A 15,904-nucleotide genomic window follows, 5' to 3' on the forward strand; every position below is an offset into this window, starting at 1 on the left:
ATATCAAAAAGAAACACAACTAATACTAGCTGAATAACCATGGACACATCATATAGCAAAACCATTATACTGATTCAAAAGAAGAGCTCGTAGCTGAATGTATCACAACTTCTGTGAAAAACTTCTTAATATCCTCCAACCACATTCTCCACATTTACACCTATTGTCTTTTGAGACATAATGGTCATAAAACACTGACCTAAAAAAAATCTGTTCAAATTCTGTTTTTCCGTTAATCAGCTGTCGCCCCCATACGACAACTCTCAGAAGTTGAGAAACTTGTGCGCGCCAAGGACTAACGAGGTCTTAACTTATAACGTGTGATTCCTAACACGGTTGCAGAATCATCCCGGCTTCAACCAGATAAATTCTCTCGAGAAAAATATCTGGTCGTGGCAGAAATCGAACCCACGGTCTTCCGATCGTGATCGAGCTAAGAATTATAAAAAAATTAACCAAGGAAGGAGGGCTTCAAATCGACTACAGTCCTATACTCCCATTCAAAAAGTGGACCAAGATAGCGGGAATAGAATATTTGAAACTAAAGAAGTTTTGAAGAGATATACTTGTCAGAGGGGTGATACTTGATCCCAGACATGGTGTACTAACTTTATACAATGGTGTTTGAACTCCTAAGATGATATGAATCTTTGTTTTGTTGGAAAAAGATTGAACAAGCGACATGGCGGGAATTGAGGAATCAATGAGAACCGAGATGAGAACTACACGAACAGAAGCGTTGTAGTTACTCTCAAATCTACTTTTATATCTTATAACAACTAGGGTAGTCAAAAAGATCACTAGACACCGAAATCCACTTACTTAAACTTTGAAACAGTCAAAGTTGATGACGAAGTGTCGTGCTAGACAGAAACACGTAGAAAGTATATGACGGTTCGAAAACCAAATATGGAACGGCTACGTGTTTTGACCGCTCGTAGATAGATAGCCGCGTGCATAGCCGCAATGGGGTCCAAACTTTGTTCTCGAGAAGCTTGGCAAGGATCTTCACAACCGGCTGAAAACGAACCCTATATATTACCCTTGATGTGAAGCAAGATCTTCTTCAAAGGCGGGTTGCGATCTACGTAGACTGGTCTAAGAATGCTACGAAGAAGTGAACACACTGCCAACAGTAGTAGTAGACCGCGGCAACGAAAAAGTTGATGAGGTCGTCAGACACGAATCCTCAACCCTATATATTAGCTCTAAACCAATGAAGTAGACAAAAATAAGAGGTACCTTAGCAGCAGAAAACGCAACAAAGCAACTTAGACAGCTCAATTTGTAATTTAGAATGTAATGTACTGGATTATAGGCAAACAATTCATGTACAATCAAAACTAAGACGAGAATAATATAACAAATATTCAACAAGACCTGTAAGGTATAAACTAGTAAAAAAAAACAAGATTATTGGGATAGGTGCAATGAAAAGATGGGAGTAAGAACACAATAAGTATATGCGGCCGAAAACGAAATATACATTGGAATATATTTAAAATATCTTATTGTACTCACCTGTAACAAATCGAAATATGAAATTCTCAATGACCTTTCTCTACAAATTTTTCCATTACTTGGAAATCGTCTGACTTGTCTCTCAATCATAACAGTCGAAAATATTAAAATTTAAATAAACTAATATGGAAACATCAGTGTGAAAGCAGCCACGAGTTCTAGCCATGGATTTGTCGAAGCGTCGCACGGGACCCCATAATCAGCGGCTCCCAAAATGGGTATCCATTTCGTGGCCAGCAATGACTTTACTCAATGATCGCAAAGAAAAATCCATAATTCCTTCACATCATACGTGAGTGGGGATTTTTTTCTTCGAAAATATTCATTGAAGCATACAGAACAAAACCCCTATGTTGAAATATAATATATATAATAATTTTTAAAGAAAAATCCACAATTTCTTCAAATATTTTATAGATGAGGATTCTTTACTTGAAATGTATTTAATTTGGCATACAAAATGAGTCCCGTATGTTGAAATATTTTGTCGGGCAGAAAGGCAACCCCCACACACATGAAAATGATCGTGAATGAAGATTTTTTTTGCATAATTACATACTATGAGAGGTACTGAATGCGACCTATGTCTCAAAATACTTTGTCGGGCAGAAAAACTACCCCCACATACCCTTTTATGTTTTCAAAATTAAATTCAATAACTTCATCAAAATATTCGTGGATGGGGATTTTTTTGCATAATTACATACTATGAGAGGTGCTGAATGGGACTTATGTCTCAAAATATTTTGTTGGGCAGAAAAACTACCCCCACACACCCTTTTATGTTTTCAAAATTAAATTCAATAACTCCATCAAAATATTCGTGGATGGGGATTTTTTTGCATAACTACATACTATGAGAGGTGCTGAATGAGACCTATATCTCAGAATATTTTGCCGGGCAGAAAAACTACCCCCACACACCCTTTTATGTTTTCTAAATTAAATTCAATAACTCCATTGAAATATTCGTGGATGGGGATTTTTTTGCATAATTACATACTATGAGAGGTATTGAATGAGACCTATGTCTCAAAATATTTTGTCGGGTAGAAAAACTACCCCCACACACCCTTTTATGTTTTCAAAATTAAATTCAATAACTCCATCAAAATATTCGTGGATGGGGATGTTTTTGCATAATTACATACTATGAGAGGTGCTGAATGAGACCTATATCTCAAAATATTTTGCCGGGCAGAAAAACTACCCCCACAAACCCTTATATGTTTTCTATATTAAATTCAATAACTCCATTAAAATATTCGTGGATGGGGATTGTTTTGCATAATTACATATTATGAGAGGTACTGAATGAGACCTATATCTCAAAATATTTTGCCGGGCAGAAAAACTACCCCCACACACCCTTTTATGTTTTCTAAATTAAATTCAATAACTCCATTGAAATATTCGTGGATGGGGATTTTTTTGCATAATTACATACTATGAGAGGTACTGAATGAGACCTATGTCTCAAAATATTTTGTCGGGCAGAAAAACTACCCCCACACACCCTTTTATGTTTTCAAAATTAAATTCAATAACTCCATCAAAATATTCGTGGATGAGGATTTTTTTGCATAACTACATACTATGAGAGGTGCTGAATGAGACCTATATCTCAAAATATTTTGCCGGGCAGAAAAACTACCCCCACAAACCCTTATATGTTTTCTATATTAAATTCAATAACTCCATTAAAATATTCGTGGATGGGGATTGTTTTGCATAATTACATATTATGAGAGGTACTGAATGAGACCTATATCTCAAAATATTTTGCCGGGCAGAAAAACTACCCCCACACACCCTTTTATGTTTTCTAAATTAAATTCAATAACTCCATTGAAATATTCGTGGATGGGGATTTTTTTGCATAATTACATACTATGAGAGGTACTGAATGAGACCTATGTCTCAAAATATTTTGTCGGGCAGAAAAACTACCCCCACACACCCTTTTATGTTTTCAAAATTAAATTCAATAACTCCATCAAAATATTCGTGGATGAGGATTTTTTTGCATAACTACATACTATGAGAGGTGCTGAATGAGACCTATATCTCAAAATATTTTGCCGGGCAGAAAAACTACCCCCACACACCCTTTTATGTTTTCAAAATTAAATTCAATAACTCCATCAAAATATTCGTCGATGGGGATTTTTTGCATACAAACATTACTATGAAAGGTGCTGAATGAGACCTATATCTCAGAATATTTTGCCGGACAGAAAAACTACCCCCACACACCCTTTTATGTTTTCTAAATTAAATTCAATAACTCCATTGAAATATTCGTGGATGGGGATTTTTTTGCATAAAAATACATATGAATACATCGTTCCTGACATTATAACGATTTCCTTTGAAATTTATTACGCAAATATTATTAACGAACTGTGAAATTTTTTTTTCTACTAAATAGGTGTAACCTGTTGTCAATTTGTTTCCCTTAGATATTAATAATAGTTCGTGGTGGGTAATCGCAAAGCAACCCTCATAAAATTTACAGTCGCTATAGGTTGGTGTGGTCCAATTATTTGTTTTCAAATTTATCGAATTTGGAGGAAGTAAAGTTTCATTATTAGCTCTCGTCTCTTTAAGTTCTAGAAATGTTAATGGTATGTGTTCATTACTTGTTGAGATCTCAGATGATCGGTTTAGATTAGAGTATATGATTGTAAAATTTTCATTTATGGAGGATACATTACCTAAGGGATCCGTATTATTAGTTAATTGATTGCTTATCTGAGGTGTAGATGATTTAATATTTTTATCAAAATTGTTAGAAGCGAAAACATCTGAGAATTCTGTCTCATTATACGATTCTTCACAGCTGTAATTTTTATCAGAAAGGTAATTGCTATGTTGCCCGAATTTATTATGGTTATAATTCACAACTTTAGGAGAAATATCTGAATAAATACAATCTGAAACTTCTGATGTGACTGTTTCAATTGTTTGATCAGATTTTGATTTATTTTGCAATAAGTTAGTTTTTCCATAATTTGCATCACTTTCACGAATTATTACATTTTGAATTATATTTATTTTTGGTTTGAGGTACTCAATAATACCTCCTGAATTTCTTCTGATAGCTTTCACTATGTTATAACAAGTGTTATCATCATTTCGGTTGTAAAGATTCAAAGCTGCTTTTTTAATTACATCTGATCCCGCAGTTAGGTTTTTAATTTGATCATATATGTTACCCGAATAATTGTTTTTGAAATATTCTGCCAAATGTTTTACTTTTATTTTGGAAGGTCTTCCACGTCGTTTCATAATGGTTTTATTTTCATTACATATCTTCATATCTGCACATATGATATCAAAAATTTTCTTGTTACTATTGAAGCTATGGAACAACAAACTGACTCACCTTTGTTGAAATTACCTAATTACCCAGCCACATACCAAATGATCTAGAAAGGATAAAAAATTAGTATGTCTTGAAAATGCAGCACTTTTAAACAACCTACACTTTCCTTGTGTAAATAATCTTCGCGTAAATTTATTGAATTTGTTTAAGAAAACTATATAGGTGCAACCAATTCATTCGTAAGATTAATGTGACATATGTAATGAAATTATATTTTATGACAGAAAAATATCCTGTTGATCCTTATTGATACCCATTTCATGTTATACAGTTTCTTATTTCTATTTATATTTTCCGAATTTTCAAAAATTAAGAGGTTTAGAATCACAGAATCAACATTTTTTCCGAGTTTTTTCTATATGGTATTAAATTTGATTTTATTACTCTATATTCAATTTAGAATGGTCCTAGTCATTATTTTGTAAAATTATGTATTCAAAAAATTGAATGTATATTAATTTATCTACTGATCAAGATCCCTAAAATATTTTTTGCAAATAACATATATATTTGTCCTTAATTCATGAATGAACATGAATAAAAATGCACGTTGATAGACAAGACCTCGATATTCATTGGCTCGCGCAAGTTTAGAATTCTGAGAGTTATCGTTAGTAGCAGAGCCACGGCTACTTAGCGATAAAAAAGATTTCAACAAAATTTTTCACAGATAGTAGTGACTTTTATGACCACAAAATTATATTTGAAAAAGTACATGTGAAGTTAATTTTTTTTAGTTCAATGTCATGTCAATTCGTATTTTTTTCTGGAAAGTTCAAGGACAGGTCCGAAAACGTGCCAATAAAAATAACAAAAGTTATAAACAATTAAGTGAAAAAAATGGGGCTTTAGTTTTTTCTTATGTCTCGGAAAATTTTCAAAATTTTGGAAATTTGAAAGAAGATTTGAAAAGATCAATAAATTTGCGTAAAAAAGTCCCGACTCTCGAAACTGTATCTCGATTATTTATAATTTTTACAGAGCCCTGAAAATAGAGCCAAAAGCGGGTAGTCTGGCTTCCGCGCGCCTTTCGTCACTCTGACATAAAAAGAACATTATTTGAACATATTAAATGTAAATATTGAGGAATGAAAAGATTCATGTAATGTTGGGATACATCAATAAACAATAATCCGCAGTCAAAAAATTTTTATCCCAATTTTAACGTTAATTATAAATTTGTTGATTAATAACTTTTTCTGAATTGAAAGTTAATATAAAATTCCCTATAATTATTAAACAAAAACCATTGCATTTTTTTCCTTTGGTGAAGTTATCCTTAATAGGCAAAAAATAGATTACCGTTGCCAAAATGAAAAAACTGTTATTTTATAATTTTTATTAACAATTCAAAATTATAATTTTATAAAAAATACATTACAATTTATTTTTTATTTTTTATTGTTTCAATGTCCCATGGCTAAAAACTAATTACATAATATATTTTTTAAATTTGTTACAGCTATTGAAAATGAATTTATTATAAACAAACACATTGTTTATAAGCAATTTGAATTTTTTTTGCATTATGTTAATGGAAAAAATCATGAGTTTTAGAAAAAAAAATGGTTTCTTAAAAAAATTTCTTTGTTGCTAAAAAATGCGTTTGTTAATTAACAATCGTTTTTTGCAACTAAATATTAAAATTAAGAAACCGTTTTTTTTTTAATTATAAATTCTATTGTTCTTCTATTGTTCCATACAAGATGGAGTAGTAGAAAGCCAAAAACTTTCTTTCCCAAGAAAGATTTATATTCTGAGAGATTGAAAAAAGTGACGAGACCGCCACCCAACTGCAGTGTATGTATTTTAATGAAGAATTGACCGAATCAAAAAACCTAGTCGCGCGACCAATGGACAAAGCTCGACGATCTCGCAGCCCGGTCGCTTGGTAGTCAAGCGATTTAGACTGTGTTTACTTTCTCAAATAATCCCCATCCACGAATATTTTGATGGAGTTATTGAATTTAATTTAGAAAACATAAAAGGGTGTGTGGGGGTAGTTTTTCTGCCCGGCAAAATATTTTGAGATATAGGTCTCATTCAGTACCTCTCATAGTATGTAATTATGCAAAAAAATCCCCATCCACGAATATTTTGATGGAGTTATTGAATTTAATTTTGAAAACATAAAAGGGTGTGTGGGGGTAGTTTTTCTGCCCGACAAAATATTTTGAGACATAGGTCTCATTCAGTACCTCTCATAGTATGTAATTATGCAAAAAAAATCCCCATCCACGAATATTTTAATGGAGTTATTGAATTTAATATAGAAAACATATAAGGGTTTGTGGGGGTAGTTTTTCTGCCCGGCAAAATATTTTGAGATATAGGTCTCATTCAGCACCTCTCATAGTATGTAATTATGCAAAAAAATCCCCATTCACGAATATTTCAATGGAGTTATTGAATTTAATTTAGAAAACATAAAAGGGTGTGTGGAGGTAGTTTTTCTGTCCGGCAAAATATTTTGAGACATAGGTCTCATTCAGTACCTCTCATAGTATGTAATTATGCAAAAAAATCCCCATCCACGAATATTTTGAAGGAGTTATTGAATTTAATATAGAAAACATATAAGGGTTTGTGGGGGTAGTTTTTCTGCCCGGCAAAATATTTTGAGATATAGGTCTCATTCAGCACCTCTCATAGTATGTAATTATGCAAAAAAATCCCCATCCACGAATATTTCAATGGAGTTATTGAATTTAATTTAGAAAACATAAAAGGGTGTGTGGAGGTAGTTTTTCTGTCCGGCAAAATATTCTGAGATATAGGTCTCATTCAGCACCTCTCATAATATGTAATTATGGAAAAAAATCCCCATCCACGAATATTTTAATGGAGTTATTGAATTTAATATAGAAAACATATAAGGGTTTGTGGGGGTAGTTTTTCTGCCCGGCAAAATATTTTGAGATATAGGTCTCATTTAGTACCTCTCATAGTATGTAATAATGCAAAAAAATCCCCATCCACGAATATTTTAATGGAGTTATTGAATTTAATATAGAAAACATATAAGGGTTTGTGGGGGTAGTTTTTCTGTCCGGCAAAATATTCTGAGATATAGGTCTCATTCAGCACCTCTCATAGTATGTAATTATGGAAAAAAATCCCCATCCACGAATATTTTAATGGAGTTATTGAATTTAATATAGAAAACATATAAGGGTTTGTGGGGGTAGTTTTTCTGCCCGACAAAATATTTTGAGACATAGGTCTCATTCAGTACCTCTCATAGTATGTAATTATGCAAAAAAATCCCCATCCACGAATATTTTAATGGAGTTATTGAATTTAATATAGAAAACATATAAGGGTTTGTGGGGGTAGTTTTTCTGCCCGGCAAAATATTTTGAGATATAGGTCTCATTCAGCACCTCTCATAGTATGTAATTATGCAAAAAAATCCCCATCCACGAATATTTCAATGGAGTTATTGAATTTAATTTAGAAAACATAAAAGGGTGTGTGGAGGTAGTTTTTCTGTCCGGCAAAATATTCTGAGATATAGGTCTCATTCAGCACCTCTCATAGTATGTAATTATGGAAAAAAATCCCCATCCACGAATATTTTAATGGAGTTATTGAATTTAATATAGAAAACATATAAGGGTTTGTGGGGGTAGTTTTTCTGCCCGACAAAATATTTTGAGACATAGGTCTCATTCAGTACCTCTCATAGTATGTAATTATGCAAAAAAATCCCCATCCACGAATATTTTAATGGAGTTATTGAATTTAATATAGAAAACATATAAGGGTTTGTGGGGGTAGTTTTTCTGCCCGGCAAAATATTTTGAGATATAGGTCTCATTCAGCACCTCTCATAGTATGTAATTATGCAAAAAAATCCCCATTCACGAATATTTCAATGGAGTTATTGAATTTAATTTAGAAAACATAAAAGGGTGTGTGGAGGTAGTTTTTCTGTCCGGCAAAATATTTTGAGACATAGGTCTCATTCAGTACCTCTCATAGTATGTAATTATGCAAAAAAATCCCCATCCACGAATATTTTGAAGGAGTTATTGAATTTAATATAGAAAACATATAAGGGTTTGTGGGGGTAGTTTTTCTGCCCGGCAAAATATTTTGAGATATAGGTCTCATTCAGCACCTCTCATAGTATGTAATTATGCAAAAAAATCCCCATCCACGAATATTTCAATGGAGTTATTGAATTTAATTTAGAAAACATAAAAGGGTGTGTGGAGGTAGTTTTTCTGTCCGGCAAAATATTCTGAGATATAGGTCTCATTCAGCACCTCTCATAGTATGTAATTATGGAAAAAAATCCCCATCCACGAATATTTTAATGGAGTTATTGAATTTAATATAGAAAACATATAAGGGTTTGTGGGGGTAGTTTTTCTGCCCGGCAAAATATTTTGAGATATAGGTCTCATTTAGTACCTCTCATAGTATGTAATAATGCAAAAAAATCCCCATCCACGAATATTTTAATGGAGTTATTGAATTTAATATAGAAAACATATAAGGGTTTGTGGGGGTAGTTTTTCTGCCCGGCAAAATATTTTGAGATATAGGTCCCATTCAGCACCTCTCATACTATGTAATTATGCAAAAAAATCCCTATCCACGAATATTTTAATGGAGTTATTGAATTCAATTTAGAAAACATAAAAGGGTGTGTGGAGGTAGTTTTTCTGTCCGGCAAAATATTCTGAGATATAGGTCTCATTCAGCACCTCTCATAGTATGTAATTATGGAAAAAAATCCCCATCCACGAATATTTCAATGGAGTTATTGAATTTAATATAGAAAACATATAAGGGTTTGTGGGGGTAGTTTTTCTGCCCGGCAAAATATTTTGAGATATAGGTCTCATTAAGTACCTCTCATAGTATGTAATAATGCAAAAAAATCCCCATCCACGAATATTTTAATGGAGTTATTGAATTTAATATAGAAAACATATAAGGGTTTGTGGGGGTAGTTTTTCTGCCCGGCAAAATATTTTGAGACATAGGTCTCATTCAGTACCTCTCATAGTATGTAATTATGCAAAAAAATCCCCATCCACGAATATTTTGAAGGAGTTATTGAATTTAATATAGAAAACATATAAGGGTTTGTGGGGGTAGTTTTTCTGCCCGGCAAAATATTTTGAGATATAGGTCTCATTCAGCACCTCTCATAGTATGTAATTATGCAAAAAAATCCCCATCCACGAATATTTCATTGGAGTTATTGAATTTAATTTAGAAAACATAAAAGGGTGTGTGGAGGTAGTTTTTCTGTCCGGCAAAATATTCTGAGATATAGGTCTCATTCAGCACCTCTCATAGTATGTAATTATGGAAAAAAATTCCCATCCACGAATATTTTAATGGAGTTATTGAATTTAATATAGAAAACATATAAGGGTTTGTGGGGGTAGTTTTTCTGCCCGGCAAAATATTTTGAGATATAGGTCTCATTTAGTACCTCTCATAGTATGTAATAATGCAAAAAAATCCCCATCCACGAATATTTTAATGGAGTTATTGAATTTAATATAGAAAACATATAAGGGTTTGTGGGGGTAGTTTTTCTGCCCGGCAAAATATTTTGAGATATAGGTCCCATTCAGCACCTCTCATACTATGTAATTATGCAAAAAAATCCCTATCCACGAATATTTTAATGGAGTTATTGAATTCAATTTAGAAAACATAAAAGGGTGTGTGGAGGTAGTTTTTCTGTCCGGCAAAATATTCTGAGATATAGGTCTCATTCAGCACCTCTCATAGTATGTAATTATGGAAAAAAAACCCCATCCACGAATATTTCAATGGAGTTATTGAATTTAATATAGAAAACATATAAGGGTTTGTGGGGGTAGTTTTTCTGCCCGGCAAAATATTTTGAGATATAGGTCTCATTAAGTACCTCTCATAGTATGTAATAATGCAAAAAAATCCCCATCCACGAATATTTTAATGGAGTTATTGAATTTAATATAGAAAACATATAAGGGTTTGTGGGGGTAGTTTTTCTGCCCGGCAAAATATTTTGAGATATAGGTCTCATTCAGCACCTCTCATACTATGTAATTATGCAAAAAAATCCTTATCCACGAATATTTTAATGGAGTTATTGAATTTAATATAGAAAACATATAAGGGTTTGTGGGGGTAGTTTTTCTGCCCGGCAAAATATTTTGAGATATAGGTCTCATTCAGTACCTCTCGTAGTATGTAGTTATGCAAAAAAATCCCCATCCACGAATATTTTAATGGATTTATTGAAGTTTATTTTCAAAGCATGTACGGTTGTGTGAAGATAAGTTTTCTGCCTGGCAAAATATTATGAGATACAGGTTAAATCCTCTCATCAATATAATGAATCAATATTCATTTCTCGAAGAACATTCTGCAGTGAATTTTCATTAATTATTAGAAATAGTCGTAGCTGTTCTCCAATTTACAACACATTTTGGATGCCGCTGACGCCGTGTGCAGTAAGGCTCACGCTACAAACTCATGGCTAGAAATCCGTGGCTGCCTTCACACTCGTTATGGAAACCTCCTTCTGACATTTTTGAGAAACTGAGTTAAGACAACAAATGTTACCTATGATTTCAAAAAAAGATATCTTGAATATTCTGCAGAAAGCACTCTTTATAGAATATTTCCATATATGGCTCAAGTATTTTTCTTTCACTCTCTATATATACTAAAATACTGATGAATGACAATTTGAACCATAAACATTCTTCTCATGGCAAGCTGAGCCGGCCCGTGAAGAAGACCAATGAGCCAGTCCTGTCCTATTAATAGGTTAAATTACGTTTATATCTACTTATGATACCTATTTATAGGTGATATTTGAATTATGAGCAGTCTTTTAGTGGGCCCGAAAAAACTTGTTAAGGGTAGAGAATATAAAGCAAGGAATTTAGACTTCAATCATATATTTTCATCTCCCTTCGATCTCAGCCTACTTCACACTTCACATTAAATCGGTATTGAATCAGACACAAACCAGACGTATTTGAATTTAATACGCATCCCAGCTCCAAACAAAATGTGGCCTTGAATCTAACTTATTCCCATGAATATATATATTCGATTCTTCGGTCATTTTCTGAAGATATAGAGACTTGCAGAAAAACATGAGACACGATAATCCAAAGTTGCAATTCTTGAACGCAGAACAAAAACCTTCACAAAATATTTTTGACTGCAAACTACAATAAAACATGTGGAGAAAATCGACTGCGCCCTTTAGACACCAGCTGTCTTCACTTATATGTATTTATTCCAAACACAATTCGCAGACTTATTCTCGCATTGGTAAACAGAAAGTGTAAATTCAATCAAATCCAGTGCTAAATGAGGAGAACAAAGAATATTTAATAATGAAAAAGTATCTACATTTTTCAAATGTGTCAATAATCATGAATATGGCTTCATAATTTAGAAAATAACAAAACTAAGCACATACTACATATCTCTTAATAATTTGAAAAACGTATTTGTAACGGCAAAAAAAAACATGCGACAAAAACCGGCTGGCTTTGTCACAAATTTATGACTCAAATCTCGAATACTATACAGTAGTTTTAACCTATGTTTAGTAAATTAATTCTTGACAACATTTGGGACTAACTTTAATTGACAAATTCAATAAAAACATACCTTGTCAAACAGATATTCCCTAAAATTTGTCCACTAAATTTCAGTTTCACTCTGCCGTGCACTAAACCGACCAACTTTTGTACAACTAAAACGCGCACAATCAGAAATCAAAATGGCGAATGTATCTCCGACTCCGATCGAGTCGAATACAGTGTTCACATTGGTTGATTCGTTTTGGGACGCTATGGCATTGCCAACTTGTGTGGAAGTTACCCTAAATTCTATGATCCTATTCAAATTATAAGGGTTCTAATTTTGAGGGTGTGGTTCATTTTATCTCAAATGAAATTCAATAATTGTTGCTTCAAAAATTGTTTAATATTTTTGGAAGATTCAAATTTAAGTTAATTCGAGCATTATCATGTCAGATGATTGGAACGGGGGATTACTAGGGTTATTGCGATACTAGGTAAATGTTCAACCTCAAGATAGAACTTCAAGATAGAAAGTTTGAAAGAAAAGTTGAAAAAAATCATTATCTTCTGTATTAACGGAAACTTCATGTTTCTTATAATATATATTATTTAGTTTAGCTGGTTAACGTAAAACAGATTTCAAACAGACAGATATCGCTGGCGACATCTACTAACGTCTTCTTGCACTTATTATTTACCCCATAACACGGTTAGATGTACATTGTATTCTGAACAGACATTCTATTAGGAGCTTAACGTATTCCAAAAACACTTTATTGTGAGATTTTCACTAAATTGTTTTACAAAAACGCAACACGTGTTTAGCCATACAATGGCTTCATCTGGCGTGTCTTTCAACTAATTCTACACATTCAATACTAAATATATATATAGTTTATGGAGTACCTGAAATCAAAGTACCTGTAAACGAAGTACCTGAATTTTAAGTAGCTGATATTTTACCTGAGTTTCTAACGAATTAAATTACCTGCACTTATGTTCCATTTTCACATTTGAAAAAATATATTCAGTAACGGAGAGTTATTGAGTTCTAATTGATCATTCAGTAAATTACCCGAATTCCTGAATCTATTGATTTCTAAACATTCTAGATGATTAAGTTTCAAACTCTTCTCTTCTAAATGTAACACCTCGTACTCATGATTGAACTCGTGTCCTTCTGCTAAAAGATGGTTTGCAAATGTGGAATTGGTCTTTCTATTTACAAAACTACTCCTATGTTCTTTAATTCGTTGAAAAAATGTTCTTCCTGTTTGCCCAATATACAGTTTTGGACAGGAGCCACAAGTCAGCTTATATACTCCTGATCTATCCGACACCAAAGTTTTGTCCTTATTGTTTTTAATAAATTTAATTAGGTTATTATTCGTTCTATAAGCTACGTTTACGCCTTCTTTCTTCAAAAAACGGGCAATATTCCTGTTTGGTTCCCCCACATATGTCAATGTCTTATAACTCACGTTATCGCATCTTGAATATGGGTAGACCAGATCCATGGCTTGCTTTTGTCGTTTTTTGGAAAGAATGGAGCTTACAATATCTACCTTATAACCGTTATTAATCGCGATTTGTTTGATCAAATTCAGCTCTTTCTGGAAATCCCTATCAGACAGTGGAATATTCAATAATCTGTGAATCATACTATTGAATGCTCCATTCTTTCCAAAAAACGACAAAAGCAAGCCATGGATCTGGTCTACCCATATTCAAGATGCGATAACGTGAGTTATAAGACATTGACATATGTGGGGGAAACAAACAGGAATATTGCCCGTTTTTTGAAGAAAGAAGGCGTAAACGTAGCTTATAGAACGAATAATAACCTAATTAAATTTATTAAAAACAATAAGGACAAAACTTTGGTGTCGGATAGATCAGGAGTATATAAGCTGACTTGTGGCTCCTGTCCAAAACTGTATATTGGGCAAACAGGAAGAACATTTTTTCAACGAATTAAAGAACATAGGAGTAGTTTTGTAAATAGAAAGACCAATTCCACATTTGCAAACCATCTTTTAGCAGAAGGACACGAGTTCAATCATGAGTACGAGGTGTTACATTTAGAAGAGAAGAGTTTGAAACTTAATCATCTAGAATGTTTAGAAATCAATAGATTCAGGAATTCGGGTAATTTACTGAATGATCAATTAGAACTCAATAACTCTCCGTTACTGAATATATTTTTTCAAATGTGAAAATGGAACAGGTAATTTAATTCGTTAGAAACTCAGGTAAAATATCAGCTACTTAAAATTCAGGTACTTCGTTTACAGGTACTTTGATTTCAGGTACTCCATAAACTATATATATATTTAGTATTGAATGTGTAGAATTAGTTGAAAGACACGCCAGATGAAGCCATTGTATGGCGAAACACGTGTTGCGTTTTTGTAAAACAATTTAGTGAAAATCTCACAATAAAGTGTTTTTGGAATACGTTAGTTATGGATTTTCATCAAGTATCGGCCGATTCCATCATATATTAGGAGCTTGTTCACTCTACCAACCAATAGATGGCGCATCGAGTACTGAAATATGCTGAAATCATGGAATATTTATAGTCAATCAGAGAATGTGTTCTCTTTGGTAAAAAGGTCTTCATGGAATCATGGAACATAATAAAAAAAATCTAACCGCGAAGTAGTGTCACCCCTACCAGAGAACGATGGGATTATATATTCATCTTATTTTATTTCTATTGAATTTTAGCTCATACTTTTCATTACTTTTGCTGGGTGAACAATTTTTACAATTATTATTATGTCCGTTTTCAGTATCGTTGTGTTCAAATTCTATTTGTTTGTGTTATCGACGTGTTTGTGTTACTGACGCTTGTAAAGTATCCAGTTTTCATTTCTAAAAATGAATTATTTCCATAATAATAATGCCAGAAATTCTAGGAAAATTCTTCGCTGATTTTTTTACTGCAATTGGTTATTGGGGATGTACAAAAAAATATACTAGATGCTTTACAAACCATACAGAAAGTTCCAAATCCAAAAGAGTTGGAAGTGAATTATGTGTTTATTCTGAAGGGGATGCTGGAAAAAACCTTTTGATAGGTACTTACTAACTGTGAAGTATATGATGTTGATTAAAAATGGCTGTCAGGACAGTTTGTATTTACTTTGCAACTAATGTCAAAGAATGAATTTGTAAAGATTGTGTGTGTGTGTGTGTGTACAATTTATTAAATGCATTGAACCGCCTCAGTAAAATATAAACAAATGCGGTTGTATTTCATTTGACATAAATAACTTTCCTATAATTTTTCAGTACACTCTTGATTCGGAAATGAGCTTCAATTACCACATTGATTTCATCAAAATTCGTTTAGCAAAATTCGTTTAGCAAAACTATATATTATATATACATTATTTTTAAATTTTATATTTGCAACACTAATTTT

At 32.7% G+C, this 15,904-nt stretch overlaps 2 protein-coding genes across 2 annotated transcripts in view; both read right to left on the reverse strand.

Moving 5' to 3' along the window:
- Positions 1–12,710, reverse strand: part of LOC111514586 (uncharacterized) — a 255,565-nt gene extending 242,855 nt beyond the window's left edge. Inside the window, exon 1 of the mRNA XM_074180217.1 lies at positions 12,560–12,710. The gene's annotated coding sequence lies outside the window, so the exon portion shown is untranslated. The remainder of the gene's footprint in view (positions 1–12,559) is intronic.
- On the reverse strand, positions 3,802–5,110 carry LOC141484878 (uncharacterized). Its single transcript, XM_074180497.1, has 2 exons — positions 5,010–5,110; positions 3,802–4,952 (listed from the first exon to the last, which is right to left on the reverse strand). Exon 2 carries the CDS (start codon positions 4,840–4,842, stop codon positions 3,802–3,804), a length of 1,041 nt encoding a protein of 346 aa, XP_074036598.1. The 5' UTR covers positions 4,843–4,952; positions 5,010–5,110.
- Positions 12,711–15,904: the final 3,194 nt, after the last annotated feature.

This window comes from Leptinotarsa decemlineata, unplaced genomic scaffold, assembly GCF_025532065.1.
Source record: "Leptinotarsa decemlineata unplaced genomic scaffold, Ldec_3_MD MMD2_tig00026294_RagTag_RagTag, whole genome shotgun sequence".
NCBI classification, from domain to species: Eukaryota; Metazoa; Arthropoda; class Insecta; order Coleoptera; family Chrysomelidae; genus Leptinotarsa; species Leptinotarsa decemlineata.